General features: G+C 51.4%; 1 protein-coding gene across 4 annotated transcripts; it reads left to right on the forward strand.

Annotated features, from left to right (window-relative positions):
• The first annotated feature begins 7,410 nt into the window (after nucleotides 1–7,410).
• Nucleotides 7,411–13,771, forward strand: RHBDD3 (rhomboid domain containing 3). 4 transcript variants are annotated; one of them, XM_090062746.1, is made up of 6 exons: nucleotides 7,411–7,546; nucleotides 8,582–8,858; nucleotides 9,558–9,947; nucleotides 10,585–10,750; nucleotides 11,318–11,662; nucleotides 12,181–13,771. In XM_090062746.1, the coding sequence occupies exons 2-6, from the start codon at nucleotides 8,705–8,707 to the stop codon at nucleotides 12,386–12,388; spliced, it is 1,263 nt and encodes a 420-aa protein (XP_089918872.1). In that variant the 5' UTR covers nucleotides 7,411–7,546; nucleotides 8,582–8,704; the 3' UTR covers nucleotides 12,389–13,771. The 4 variants fall into 4 exon arrangements, with proteins under 4 accessions (XP_089918872.1, XP_089918871.1, XP_089918873.1 ...); XM_090062745.1 differs by having other exon boundaries at nucleotides 7,415–7,546; nucleotides 8,638–8,858; XM_090062747.1 differs by having other exon boundaries at nucleotides 7,540–7,558; nucleotides 8,638–8,858.
• Nucleotides 13,772–13,843: the final 72 nt, after the last annotated feature.

The raw sequence follows: 13,843 nt of genomic DNA on the forward strand, positions 1-13,843 counted from the left end.
TTATGTCTGCCGGCTCCCCCTCCGGAGGGTGTGGAATGGTTCAGTCCATCAGAGTTAGGGACCGTGGCACAATAGTTGCCCCAGCCGGGAAGCGCAGAGCAGGCCTCAGAGGCGGGGCTGGGGCGCTTCTGGCCTTGCAGTCGTTTCAGGCCAGGGGGAGGTCGAGTGACCTTGCTGGGATGTGCCCTCGGGGGGCGCGCGGTGGGTAAGGAGCGAGCCCTGCCCTCGGATTTGCTACCTGCCCAAATACCAGCCGTGCAGACGACGTCAGCTGCTTTAAAACCTCGTCAGACAGAGCCTGACGTCACTGTGCAAACCAGCAGCGCTGCATGATGTCATGGCTCGGAGCTGCCCGGCACTGGCACAAGGGCACCAGCTGCAGCGTTGGGATCTGGCGTTGCATTCTTGTGGGCAATAGCAGCAGGCACAATTCTGGCACGGTGGCATGAGGTTATCACATGCAAGTTGTCCGCTGACACGCTGGTGAAATGCAATCGCCCAGGCTCACCCGGATGTCCTTGTGTGTCAGATGTCAGCATGATACCATCATGGAGTCGCTGTTTGCTGGCACGCTGTTAAGACCGAGAATCACAGTGCCAAGGTGTTTTAATGCAATGGGTTAATAAAGACCTTTGCCACGTATTGTGGTGCTGCATTGCCAAAATACTGATGTTACACAGACTTTAAAAGAAATCCAGGGATCTGTGACTCAGGGCAGAACAATTTTACATTGTCCAGGACAGGTGACTGTTACAACTTTACAGGTTACCTAGAGTGCAACACTCTTAATCTTTGGGGCCAAACCTATACTCTCTTCACTCTTCCAGATTTGTCCCATATAAAAACCTTTCTGCCAGGTAGTTGCATAATTAGACTAAAAGTAAACCATTTTGCTGACTTTCCATCCTCTCTGGCAAAGATGTCAACAGTATAGACTTAAATATGTACAGAATAGGGGCACCCAAACTTTTGTCTCCCACACCTCAAAATCCACATCATTCCCAGTTCTTACTGTGCATCTCAGGTTGGCATTTCTGTTCAATGCTTATAAGCTGGATACTTTAAAAACCGCAAGTAGTAGAAAGTAGATTCTCTAGTGGCAAATGTTAAGATCAGCATGTCCCCCATGCCTAGATATTTGATTATCCTAATCACTGCCACTCTATATCTTCAAGGGATTTTCTTCACAACCTGAAAGGAGAGAAACCAGTTTTTATTAAACTAAAACTTAAATTCTGTAGATAATTCACTATCCTCAGAAAAGAGCTTGCTGACCCACCCATGTGTTAGACAGGAGATGAATTCCCACTCAGAACCGTGGACTGATTTGTTTAAAAAAGCTGACATGCTAACAGAGGCAAACACTGCTGCCAGTGGATTTTTGCCTTCCCTTTGCATTGTCCTATATGTATGTGCAATCCAGGTACAAAGTGCCAGCATAAATGAGGAACGCAAAGGAACAAGGCCATGGAGAAGCGGCTTTAGGGCTCAGTTTCAGCCCTGATGCAAGTTCTTATTGATCCAGGTTTGGGATCAAAAGCTCAGGTAACCACAGTAACTTTAGCCAAAGCACTCTAAATTTACACTGACTTGAAGAACCTAACAGGTGCAGCTTAATGTGAACTATTTAGTTTCCAATTCAAATTTGGAGGGCCTAAGCCTACCTCAAGGAACCTCTGCTATCAAGTAGGGAATTGCTTCTCTGGAGCTTGTCTTTAAAACAGTAAGAAGTTGATATCTCAAGCATTCTTCCTCTAGCAGAGTTTTGTCATGTAATTTAGGTTGCAGTAAGTTAATGGATGAAACGGTAACAATAATAATACTTAGTCATTTCTTGGTATTTCTAATACTTAATGTTTGTATGAAATGTCAGTTATCTGTCCTCAGGACAGCCAGGCGTGGTCAAGTGAATTATTTTTTTCAAAGGGGGGAACTGAGGCACAGAATGGGAAAGCAACTTTAATGAGAAACCAGAAGATCCTGTCTGTGAAGTCTGAATACATCTACTACACTGCACCGACTCCTGTTGTCAGGAGGTTTGGGGAATTCTCATATGTGATTCCTGAATTGTCACAGTTACAGTTACAAGGCAATTTATACCTAATGATAATAGGACTAGTGCTGACCTCTAACTGCCTCCAAGGTATTTAAGATGCATGAATAAAGGTTTAGAATTGTTAATATAATTCCCTGCTTGGCAACAAAAAAAAATCCTGAAGGGAAATAGCTTGCCATCAGTTACTGCCAAATATGGGAAATGTCTTTTAATGAAAGAAGATTCCAAGTAGGCCCCTTGGGGACAACAGAACAAGGTATTTGGAAGGTCTTATTAACTCTCACTTCCACATGATTGTTGATTCCCCTTCTAGCTCACAGTCAGGTGAATCAAATTTTCCTGCCTCGGATGAGGGAAACGGATCCTAAAAATCATAGACAGGTAAGCTGGAAAAATGTTTGCTGGACAATCTTAGTTACTCATTCATTCTCCTCCAGAAGTCTCATGTCATCTGCATCCAACCACCAGTTGCCACAATAGTAAAAAATGTCAAACATCCACCCAAGTCTAAAAGCATGTTAGCTTCTGTAGCCAGTGGCACACATGGGAGTGATATGGTTAGTAACATGTCTGGCTGCCTTTGATTCTTCAGCCTGAATGACCAGGTACCTGCGTGACCTCATGCCTTTGGAGATGCATCAAGACTCTTCAACCACTTAGCTACAATGTCTCAGCTATTACAGCAACAGTGGTCAGTTAAATAATTTAGTTATTACTTAGATCATTCACAAGGTGAAAATGTACCCTGCCTTCTGCATGATTTCAGACTAACATGGCTAACTACCTCTTTGATTCTATTATTATGCAAGAAGAATAGCTTGGCCCATCTGTAGAACACTGCACAAGCTCTGGTCACCTGTGCAAAAGCCTGGCTAATGGTAAAGGAAGAAGAACACAAGGAACTCGGGGATGTTAAACAACAGTGGGCATGTCTACACATGTATCAATGCGCCGTAATTACTGCACATTAAGTTTAGTACCCATTATAACAGGCACTAAATACACAGTAATAAGCACTACTGCACAGTATCACCAGTGCTTGTCAATTAAGTGATGCCAATGCTCAGAAGACTAATTCGACTCTGCATTAGCAGTTTTCACTGTAATGCACTAATGCACAATAGAATCAGTCTACTGCACTTTTAGTATTTCATGTAGATGCATCCAGTGTGGAAAACACGGCAGGAAGCAAAAAAGAATTGTAGGTCACTGACTCTGAGTAACCACCATTGCCTGGGTGCTGCACCACCATCCCATCCCAAACTTTGAAGTGATGCCTGGTCCCTGAAACAGTGATTCTTCCCTGAGGCTGTCAAGGGCCTGAAAGGATGGAGTATTGCAAATGGCTCCAGCCACCTCAGTGAAGATTTATCTTAGAGGCCCAACGATTGTAGTTCAAATGTAACTGCAGCTCCCTACTTCCCTGCTAGAACTGAGCAGGGAAGGAGCAGTCCTACAGATGCAAGGATAGGAGCATGGGGATGCTCAATACCAGCCTCAGGCTTCTTTACTAAGCAGCCTGCTGGCCTCCTTCTCGCAAACACGTCCACCCGCCCCTCCAAGCCTTCTGTTCTCCCACAGATTCCCGAGGTACCCCAAAGTCCCTTTACCCTACCCCCTTCTCCATGCTGGTCTCTGGCTTTTCCCCCAAGCATCTTCACAAACATGGCTCACTCAACTGTTTCCCCAGCAGCCACTGCAAACCTTGCCTTCCTTTGTTTCCTGGACCTCTACCCTCAGTTTGCTGTCCTGAGGCAGCCAAAGAAACCCAGCTCCTTTCCCCTCTCACCTCCACAACACAACTCCCCCAGCCAACCTCTCTGACAACTGCTGCCACCTTCAACCCAGATACTTCCACACCACTGGGTGCTCCAGGTTCCCCACACCCAACACATGCACTCCTCCAATCCCCGTCAAGGCCCAGGCAGAGCTGCCAAGTTCTGTGCAGCTCCATATACTAAACCCCTGGGTACTGCTCAAGGTAAAGGTTATATTATGGGCATGCACAAATCACATGCAAATTCTTCAAAAAGCTGATTTAAATACTTGGAAAAAGCTTGTACACAGTGGGCCACAAACCAAGCAGCTGTGAACTCACTGCATCTAATTTCTAGAGCTTGGGAGGATGGGCCTTGGCTGGTAGATAGAGGCTGGCATTTGGCAGAATACTCTCTTTCCCATGTGGACCCTGTGAGCCCCTGGCAGAAACTAGGCAGAGGCCTGGGATGGCAAGGCCTAGAATACCTTTGTACTCCTATTAGGGTGGCCATCATAGAGGATCATCTGGTTGTTCTCTGTCCTCTATTGATAGGAAACCAGATGCCTTTACATCCTCTATTTTTCCCTTGAAGAGAAAAATAGAGGACATAAAGGCATCCAGTTCTGTATCAATAGATGACAGAGTAGCAGAAAAACACAATGTCCTCTAGGATGGCCACCCTAACTCCTATACTTGGTAGTAAAAATGCAACCATGCTGGAGTTTTTTCCCACCCGCTCTAAATAAACGGCTTCTACAGCTACTACAATGCAAATAATTATTTCCACATTCATACTGATTCCCAAAGCTACTCAGTTTGAAATAAGACCAATGTACCATATTACATCTCCACTTCTCTCCATTCAGAGAAGACATGTACTCCACCGAGAAGTTATTCCTTGGCTGACTGGAAAAGAAACAAATGACCACAAGCTCCAGGTGATCTTTGTTTACAATCAGTTGTTGAATCCTGCTTATGCATTGAACAAGCTAATCAAAGATACTGAGTCCAGGTGGCCAGCATGATGTAGGTACACAAGGCAGCAACATTGTAAACTTCATGCCCAACCCACTTTGACTCTCAACCAAAACCACCAGGCTGCAGCAACTGGGAGCACTAGCTTAGAGCAAGTCTTGAACTCATACCTTTGCCACAAGCAACCTGGACTACTCTGCCATTGCCTTGAACAAAGCATTAAAGCTCATGGAGGGATCACAGAAGTCCAGCTAAGCAGCTTGGAGGCCAAGATCCTAGTGAAGCTGTATTCCTTTTCCCACCCAAGCACATAAAGAGCCTTGCTAAAAGACTGAGCAATCCCCCCACCATTCCTTTAACTACAGCAATACATTTATAGTGGGACCAAGGACCTAGGCACCTGATTTAAGAACTCTGGAAAAAAAATCTCACTAGGTGCTCACCTGCATCTTCAGATGCCTACATATCTCCTCATTTCTAGTCCTCCACAACCATCCTTCATCCCTCCAAGCAGACTGTTTGTATTTACATCGAGTCTTCTCTCTGCTGCTTGGCTCAGTCTGTATTTACCTCCTTCCAGACCCAAAGAAGGGCACTGGATGCCCAAATGTTTGCCTGACTTCTCCCCCAAACCAACTCTCCCAGATCAATCACTATAGTTAATCCAGTAAAAGATATCACAAAAAATCCAGGCCTGAGTACCTTTGATAACCTGGACTCAGGGGTAAGAGTTCTGGCTAGAACAGGAGCAAACCATAAGTGGCTGCTAATTGCTGGCCCAACAGCAAAAACCCCTTCCTCTCAACTAAGGACCTTTAATCATTGGGCCATTAGTCCCCCCTGGGCTCCCCATCATAAATGCTGATTTCAGTAAAGCTATTGATTGTGTTTTTTACTACTTGATACAATAATAATATATAAAACCCAGTTCTCAGACTCAGGCTAGTAGAAAAAGAAGAAGCATAATCCAGTGTTTTGAAAATAGGGCTTGCAGCTAAATCACTATGTTTGTATTCTCTGCTATGTATTTTCTTCCCAGCTACCTCCTAAAGTCAGCACTTTCAGAAAGCATCACCAGCTACAGGGTCACTACTATGGGACCCCAACAGCTTGATTTCAGAGGCATTGATGGAGCTGAGAGCTCCCATTGACTTGAATAGCACTCTAGTACCACTGGTTTGTAGGCTCTAGGTGTTTCAGATTGAGCAACCAAACTCTGAGGCATGCAAAATTAACACGTGATTGCAAATACTGGCCTTAACCACTCCATGCCTCAGTGTGCCTGTCTGTCAAAAGGGAACAGTAACACCTGTGCAGCTTGAAAGTGTTTGGAGATCCTCAGACTCAGGGAGCCAGATGCAGTGAGAGGGTGTGCATTATTGTTTCTCAGGAATGTGTATTTGTAAAGCATAGTAATATTAATTTTGAAAGAGCTGAGCACTCTGACTCCAATCCCAGGAGTGACCAGCACTGTACAAACCAGGGTCCTAAAGCCGGCAGAAGACGGATAAACCACCAGCAAATTTCAATCTACTTGATGCTACCAGCCTGCTACAGTCTCTTCATATTTTGGTTCACCTACGGGTATCCTGCCTCAATGCTGAGTCTGCTCAGATTTGCAATCATCCTATAGATAGACCAGTTCAAGTCTGTGGTCCTGCTATCTTGAGAATCCTCTGAGGATCTGAGGGCTAAGATCTTGCAATCATCAGTGAGCCGCTGCAATTTGTAAGGGTTTCTTGAGCGTAGTTTCCATGCCTGGGTTCCTTATAGGATGGCCAGGATAACTCTGTAAGGTGTCCTAATGAGAGACAACGCTACATGAAACATTCCCTGTTTTTTCCTTCTCATCTTTTAGGATTGCTACTGATGTGTCCATGAAGATAGAGCTGGTGTGACTGCACTGGATTCAATGGGAACTTGGAGCAGCATCTGCAGAGCTCTCTTGTCCTGTCCTGTGGCTGTAGTGGGGACAAGTCACTCAAGGTGGGGAGGTGGGGGGAAGTGACTTCATCTGACTTTGGGCAAGACTTGGGAGTGGACACTGCAGCCTCATGTCTGCCCCTACCCTAGTGCTAGAGGAATGACTGCTCAAGGAGGGGGATTACCAGATGGAGCTGTGCTGCACCGAGGGGCTGTTCTGACCCCTCACTGCCAGGCCCCTCGTGTTATTTGCCCTAGTGCAAAGACAGAGCAAAATGTTGCTAAACCAGAAGGGCCCCCCCACTGGCCAGGGCACCCGACTGGGACTCTTGACTGTGAGGGGCGCTGCCAAAAGGGAGGCACATGGGAGGAACTGTGTGGTGAGGGTCTGCGAGCACCCAAGTGCTGCCAGCAAATCCTGGGGACAGAACCCCTCTGCCTGCCCGGCCCCTGGCAGATCACCACGGGACGGAGTCTGTGCTTTATTTCACATCACCCCCTTCCAGCAAGTGCCTCATTCGCACTGACTGTACACACGTGCAGCACGGGCCTTGCCGGGCTGGATCAGGCCAGGCGTACAGCCCGCCGAACTGCTGGCTCGTGGGCAGCACCAGTGCCCCGGGTGATGCAGGAGTCCCCACGCTTGGGCACCCCGGGCCTGGGAGCGGCGGGTTCTGCCCCCCCCCCCGAGCAGCAGGGTTTGAACGCTTCCGCTCCGCAGCTGCAGCCGGGGCCTCCTTCCACCATGGAGCTGCCACTTTGGTGACGTTCCCTAGCCGCGCTGAGAGCCGGTGACATGGCTGAGCCTGGTCCCTGCAGCCTGGAGCCCAGCGGTAACAGGACAGGTCTCTCTGCCCCGGCTGGCCCTGCAGCCTGGCGCTGCCCGGGGTGGGATGGAGGCACGAGCCGTGCAGGGGGGAGCTGGCAGGGGAAGGGAATCCCAGGGCTTGCAGCTGCGGCGGGAATTGGGGCTTGCAGCACCTCCCCGGGTACAGGGACGTGGGACCTGCTGCCTCCGGGGTGAGCACCTTTGTGCCCCTGGGTACCTGCATGCATCGGCCTGCAGGCTCCTGGGGCTGAGCCTGGCCCCTTTCATCTGTGCCCTGCGAAAAACAGGGTTGCCCACAAGCCTCCAGGAGATGGGATGAATCAGGCCCAAGGGAAGGAGAGACCCTGGGAGGGTCTGGTTGCACCACTGGTGCAGGTGATGAGGCCAGCGGCCCCCCAGCTGCACAGCTGGCACGAGAGGCAGGGCTCCAAGGCAGCCAGTGCCCTGCTTGTGTCAGCGTCTGGCAGGGGCAGGAGGGGGAGGCTGAGCTGCCTGTGACAGGGCTGTCCTGTGGTCACCACTTGCTAGCAGCAGTGACTTTTGTCTGAGCTTTCTGTCTCACAGCTCCAAGTGCCTCTGAGCACTGCCCTGAGCTGATGCCAGCCCACTGCCAGTCCTGGCACTAGGGATATAGCAGGAGCAGGGGTGGTGATCCTGCCCCTCTGCTCCATACAGAATGGCATGGGGCTTCGGGGCACATGCAGCCTGCCTGTAATTCCCCCACTGATCAGGACCTGGGATCAAATTTCTGGGACCTTGGAAATAGGCATTGCATGCCAGGGTCATGTGCTGGGGCAAAGGGCTGAGGAAGTACAGTCTCTTGGTACAGAGCAGTGGTACCAGAGCAGAGCCGAGGTTCCCTGCTTCCAGGTGTTTTGGGCTGCAGGCAGGCCCCTCTGCCCCTCTGTGTATTGAACCCAAGGGTACAGCCTGGCAGGGACTGACCTAGTCTCACTGGGCAGAGACCTGGTATAGGCCTCCTTGCTGCACTGGTTTGGTGAGTCTGCATGTTAGAGGATGAATTCCCTCCTCCTCACAGCTGATTCCAGAGTACTGAGATCTCTGAAGCCTGGGACTGCTCTGCTTGCCTTACAGAGGCCTCTGAAGCCCAGAGTCTCTCTAAGGATGACCATGGCATAAATGCCTCTGCTCCGTCAATGTGATGCTGATCAGAAGACCCCTTGCATTGAGGTGGGGGCTGCAGCCCCCACCTTTTGCCTCTGTTACCTTAATGTTGCTTCTCTGCTTCTTGTGGCTGGTGGGGGTTTGCGAGAGTCTCTCCTTGAAACCAGCCCTGCTGCTCCAACACTTCCAAGGTGGGTACCAGCTCTAGCTTCCTCCTCCCCACCAACCTCCCTTGTTTGTCATAGCCTAGAATGGATCCAGATCTCCAGATCTTGATCAGCCGGGACATTTAACTTATCCCTGGCAACTGGCTGAGGAAGATCAGAATGAGAATCCTACTGGGAAGAGAGGAGATTGTGAGGGACTGGAGAGTTGTACTGGGGAGAGATTGGAGTGAATGAGACAAGCGGATGGAGAACAGGATGGGGTTATGGGGTGGGAAGCTTTGTTGCCAGGGGGTGTTGAGTTCTCCCTGCCCCTTTCTTCTCTACCTGGGCTTACTAGGCTCGCTGTGGTGGCCTTCCAACTAGGTAGATGCTTCCTGGTCCATGGCCTCTTTCCCATTCCTAATAGCCGTGCCACTATTTTAACTGATGCTTGGCCCTGTGTGAGCAGCCCCAACAGGGAGGCCAAGGGCTAGGAAGACTGTGAGCTCCCTGTCGGATGACAGCAGGTAGAAACGCATACCAAGTATGCACATGCTTAGGAAATGGCCTGGGATAGGCTATAAGGGGCTTTACACCAGGTATCACATGCTGTTCTTGGGGGAGAGGGAAGGGGACAGAACTGGTTGGCTCAGCTCTAGGTCACAATTGCTAACAGCGAATGCTGTGAGCTGGAGGGTGCCTAGATGCCTGTGTTAACATGCTGCCCTTTGCTTTCCTCCCCAGTGTATCGCCTGGTGACCTACTGCCTGTGCCATACAGACCTGTCCCTCCTACTTCTCAACCTCCTACTCTTTCCGCTGCTGGCCTGGCCTCAGGAGCGGTACCAGGGCACCCTGCGCTACCTCCACGCTGCCCTGCTCAGTGCCTTTGCCTCTGCCCTGGTCTACCTCATCCTGGTGGGACTCTGGGCATCTCACCCAGGCCCTGCCTGCAGTTATACTCCAGTCCACCTGGCCATGTTGGGGCGACACCAGGCATGGAGGACACAAGTGAGGGGCTGGGGACAGGTGCCTATGGCAGCACTGCCTTTGCTGCTTCTGGTGGTAAGCCAGCTTCTTCTCCCTGGATCACCATGGCTTTTGCACCTGAGTGGTGCTGTGGTAGGGCTGGCCTGTATCCTCTGTCTTATGGTTAGGGAGTTCACGGTGTCCCCTCACTCCTGCTACTGATAGGACCCTGAAGCAGCAGTGGAGGCAAGGGTGCAGGTCTCACAGGATGTCCTATGAGCAGTGGGACCTGTTGGCTTCTGGGGTGAGTTCCTGAGGGAAGGAAAAGAGGCCTGTGATTCCAGCCCCAGGGAAAAATCCTGCCTGACCATTACCCCAAGAGCCACTTGTTACTGCCTGGAGTGCCTGGTGCCCAGTGCATGGCTTCAGCATCCCCCTCTCCAAATCCTTCGGGGGCTGTCCCCTGCCTTATGTTGTGGAGACCCCGAGTACTGTTATTAAGAACCTGAGGGCTTCCTCTCACTTGACTGAAGTGGGAGCAGGTCCTCAATGGCAGAAGTGTGGCCTGAAGAGACTGCATTGTGTATTGTGGTAGTATGATGCATGCTGGGACCTGAATGCCCTATGGCAGGGTAAGGTGCTTGGCCCCCTGCATTGAAGATGAGCGCACAGCAGGGAACACTGAGGTGCTTCTGGCCCGGCCCTGGGGTTCGCTGGCTCCTGACTAGCCATAAAATGAGGGAATCCTGGCCCTGGGTGGTAAGGCAGGGAGCATTTTCCTTGACCCAAGGAACTACTGGCAGATTGGTCTGGAGCCTTCTCATGGCTGGAGCTGTCAGAGAGGCACCTGGAAGCACTGCAAGATGCTGTGGTTTGCCGGGTTCTGGCACGAAGGGGCTTCGTCCGCTTCATCCTGTCCCCAGGTCAGGGGATCCTTCCCATGAGCAACTTGGGCAGCAGCAGAGACAGGTAAGGGAGGCAGCCCAGCACTGGTTGGGATTCACCCTGCTCCCAGGGAGAGGCTGTCTGCTCACAACCCCTGTCTCTTCCCCCTGCCGCAGCCTGGCCCAGTGCCCCATGGTTACTGTAGTACCTGGTGGTAAGTTATTCTATGGGCTTGCTCCAGAGTACCATGGAGTACTATGTCAGATCTCCTGTTCCCAGGTAGGCTGGCGGGGAAGACTGGCCTTGGGTTCACTCACTAGCAGCCCCTCTGACCTGGGACTGAATGGCAAGAAGCTTGCCTGGCTGGGCAGGGGGGGCCATGGTAGGCAGGAAGGGGTGGGGGATTCGCTGGGAACCTGAGCTCCCAGGCATGGGGAGTCTCTTGGCTCAGTGCCGTAGGGTCTGGCTGCTACACGTCCCACACTGACCTGCTCCACCTGAGTCAGGTGGTCAGATCCCCTTCTCCTGCCCTTTAGAGCTAGGGGTGCACTTTGTGGGTGAGACCACACCACACCTATCCTGCCTCCCTTCTTTGTGGGCTGCCCCACTTTGCTTTAATTCCCCTATAAGACCATCTTTTTTCTTTTTCAGCTTTCCAGGACCCTCTGTCTCCCCAGCCTGGCAGCTTTACCCAGGGAGCCCTTTGGATCAGTCCTCAACTGCAGCCCCTGGTCCTCCTTGGGCTACTGAATGGCCCAGGGTCTGGCAGGACTCCAGGCTGCTGCACACCTCTGTCCCCTTGTCTCACTTCCTAGACCTCTACAGGCTGCCTCCCCCATGGGCTGTCCCCATCCAGCATCCCCAGGCATCACTGGGAGAGTCTCTGCTGGATGAACAGATGTTGCAAGCTGGGATCCAGGCCTCTCTGCAGGACACCGGCCTCGAGGCTGCCATGGGTGAAGTGAAGCTTTCCAAATCCTCTGTCTCCTCCCTCCGGTAAGGGGATGGGTCTGAAGGGACAAAGATGGAGGGGAGGCACCCCCTTGTGATGGATGACAATTTATTTATGTGGCTTCTAAGCTGGACCCCAGGGGGAGGGTGGGCCTGGTCTGTGGTTTCCTCATTGGGCTTGAGCACATGGCGTGGGTTGCCTGGGCCACCCTACTCCCCCCTGGCTGTACAAGGCTAAGGGGTACACCATACCCCATGGCTCCCACTATTAAAGAGATGGAGAGTGAAATTCTTCTGTTGCCAGCCTGTCCTTGGTCCTTACCTTGTGACTGACAGACTGGCATACCACATGGGGAAATATAGCCCATAAAGTACATGAAGGGGAGGGGTCTGCTGCCTGTTCCCTTGTGTGTCTTGCTGGCATGGGCAGGTTCTGTGGGCAGTCTGGGCATCTCACCACAAACCCAAGGCCTGTCCAAGTCAACCAGCCCCTCCTGGGGTGGGAACTCTCACAAGGATTCCCATGCTGACTCCCCTCTTCCTCTCACCCCTTCTTGTCCCAGGCTGCAGCAGCTGGAGAGAATGGGCTTCCAGACGGAGGAGGCAGTGGTGGCACTGGCAGCCATGGGCCGCGTGGAAGGGGCTGTCTCACTACTTGTTGGAGGCCAAGTTGGGGATGAGGCCACGGTGATGTCAGAGAACAGGATGGCTCATCATGAGCCTCCACTTCCCGGGGAGCAAGCCACAGCTCACCATCACACCATGGAATAAGGGTCACAAATGACAGAATGAAACATTACCCATGAGAGGCAATGGGGTTCCAGACCACTGAGACAATGGGGGAGGAGGGAGGCAGAGCCCATGAGTGGAAGTACTGACCCCTTTGGTATAAGGACCCCTCCACTCCAAACCACGGACCTCTGGAAGGGTCATTTGCAGGCCTCAATGGGGCATAGCTCAGTGAGAGGATGGGAAGCAAGAGCTTGCATGGTGGGGAGGGATGTGGCAGGGCATCAGGGTCAGGGCATTGAGTAGCAGATTGGTTGCAAGGCTGAGATACTACTCAGATTGTGCCAGGGTGTCACCATATGGTGGAGTCTTCAGCAGCCCCTTGCCTCCTCTCCCCACTGTCCCTCCATGCTCCATCCTCTTGTTTTCTGTCATACACCTTCCTCACTGGGCCTTGTTGAGTGATGCTGGAACTTGATTGCCCATTGACCCAAGTGAGCACATGCTGGCTGAGGCATGTTTGGATGTTCCTGAAACTTGTTCCAAGGCAGATCTGGGGCTCAGCCCAGTCCCGGAGCAAGTGTTCAAGGAAGGCCATGCAAGCAGGGAAAATGTGTTTGCTAACCAGTGATCCACTAGAGTGAAGTGTAGATGCATTTTGGGTCAAGAGGGTGAAGGGCAGAGCTGAACTCCAGAGTTGTGAGACCACAGAAATATTGCTTTCATCCTAGTGCTATTTGTAAGGGAGGCTGGAACACAGGTGAGATCTATGCATGGGTTCTCCAAAGTCTCACCTACCGTGAGCAATCGTGTGGTTTAAATTGCCACGTGTGGCCCCAAGACGGCTGTCTTATTGTTCCTGGAAGTCCCACAGTGAAATATAACCTGAAATTCTGAGAATCCAAAACCTCTGTAACCGCAGCTGCCACAAGCTGGCACTAGGCCCAGGCAACATGTGGGGAGGGCGAGCTGAGGGAAAGCATCCCCCTGGTTCCACGGTCCACGGTGCCTTTACTCTGTGGAGTCTTCAAGCCACCCCCATCTGGGGTGACATTCCTGTTCTGAGTCAGCAAACCCTGCCTCAGGGCACGCACTTGGATGTGATGGGAACTCCACCCATGTCAAGCCAATCTGTGGAGCCATCCAGCTAAACCTCACCGCTGTTTCCAGGAGCAATAAAGTTTCCACAAGCTCCAAAGAGCCTGCTTGCTCTGGCTGTTTCTCATCATGCTCCATCAGGCTCTGCCAGTGTCCTCCCTGAGCTGGCATATTTTCTCTAGATGCTGATGGACTGATCCTTTACAATATACTGGCCTGCTGCATGCTGGAGGGCATTGGCAGTGGCTTGTGCCTGGAGGAGGGAGTGGGGGGAAGCAAGTGAGAGAGCAAGACTCTCTGGATCAGTGGTTTTTGACCTTTTTTCATTTGCAGACTGGCTTGCAATGAGCCTTGCAGTCTAGATCTGGCCTGAAGCATGGGGTGAGTTTGACTCCCCTG

The sequence above is a fragment of the Crocodylus siamensis genome, chromosome 9, assembly GCF_052110815.1.
Source record: "Crocodylus siamensis isolate JL-2025a chromosome 9, ASM5211081v1, whole genome shotgun sequence".
NCBI classification, from domain to species: domain Eukaryota; kingdom Metazoa; phylum Chordata; order Crocodylia; family Crocodylidae; genus Crocodylus; species Crocodylus siamensis.

Coding starts and splice junctions, on each gene's coding strand:
- RHBDD3 (XM_090062746.1), top strand. CDS start 8,705: ATGCTGATCAGAAGACCCCTTGCATTGAGGTGGGGGCTGCAGCCCCCA. Junction 8,859..9,557: donor GCTGCTCCAACACTTCCAAG/GTGGGTACCAGC, acceptor TTTCCTCCCCAG/TGTATCGCCTGGTGACCTAC. Junction 10,751..11,317: donor TTGGGCAGCAGCAGAGACAG/GTAAGGGAGGCA, acceptor TTTCTTTTTCAG/CTTTCCAGGACCCTCTGTCT.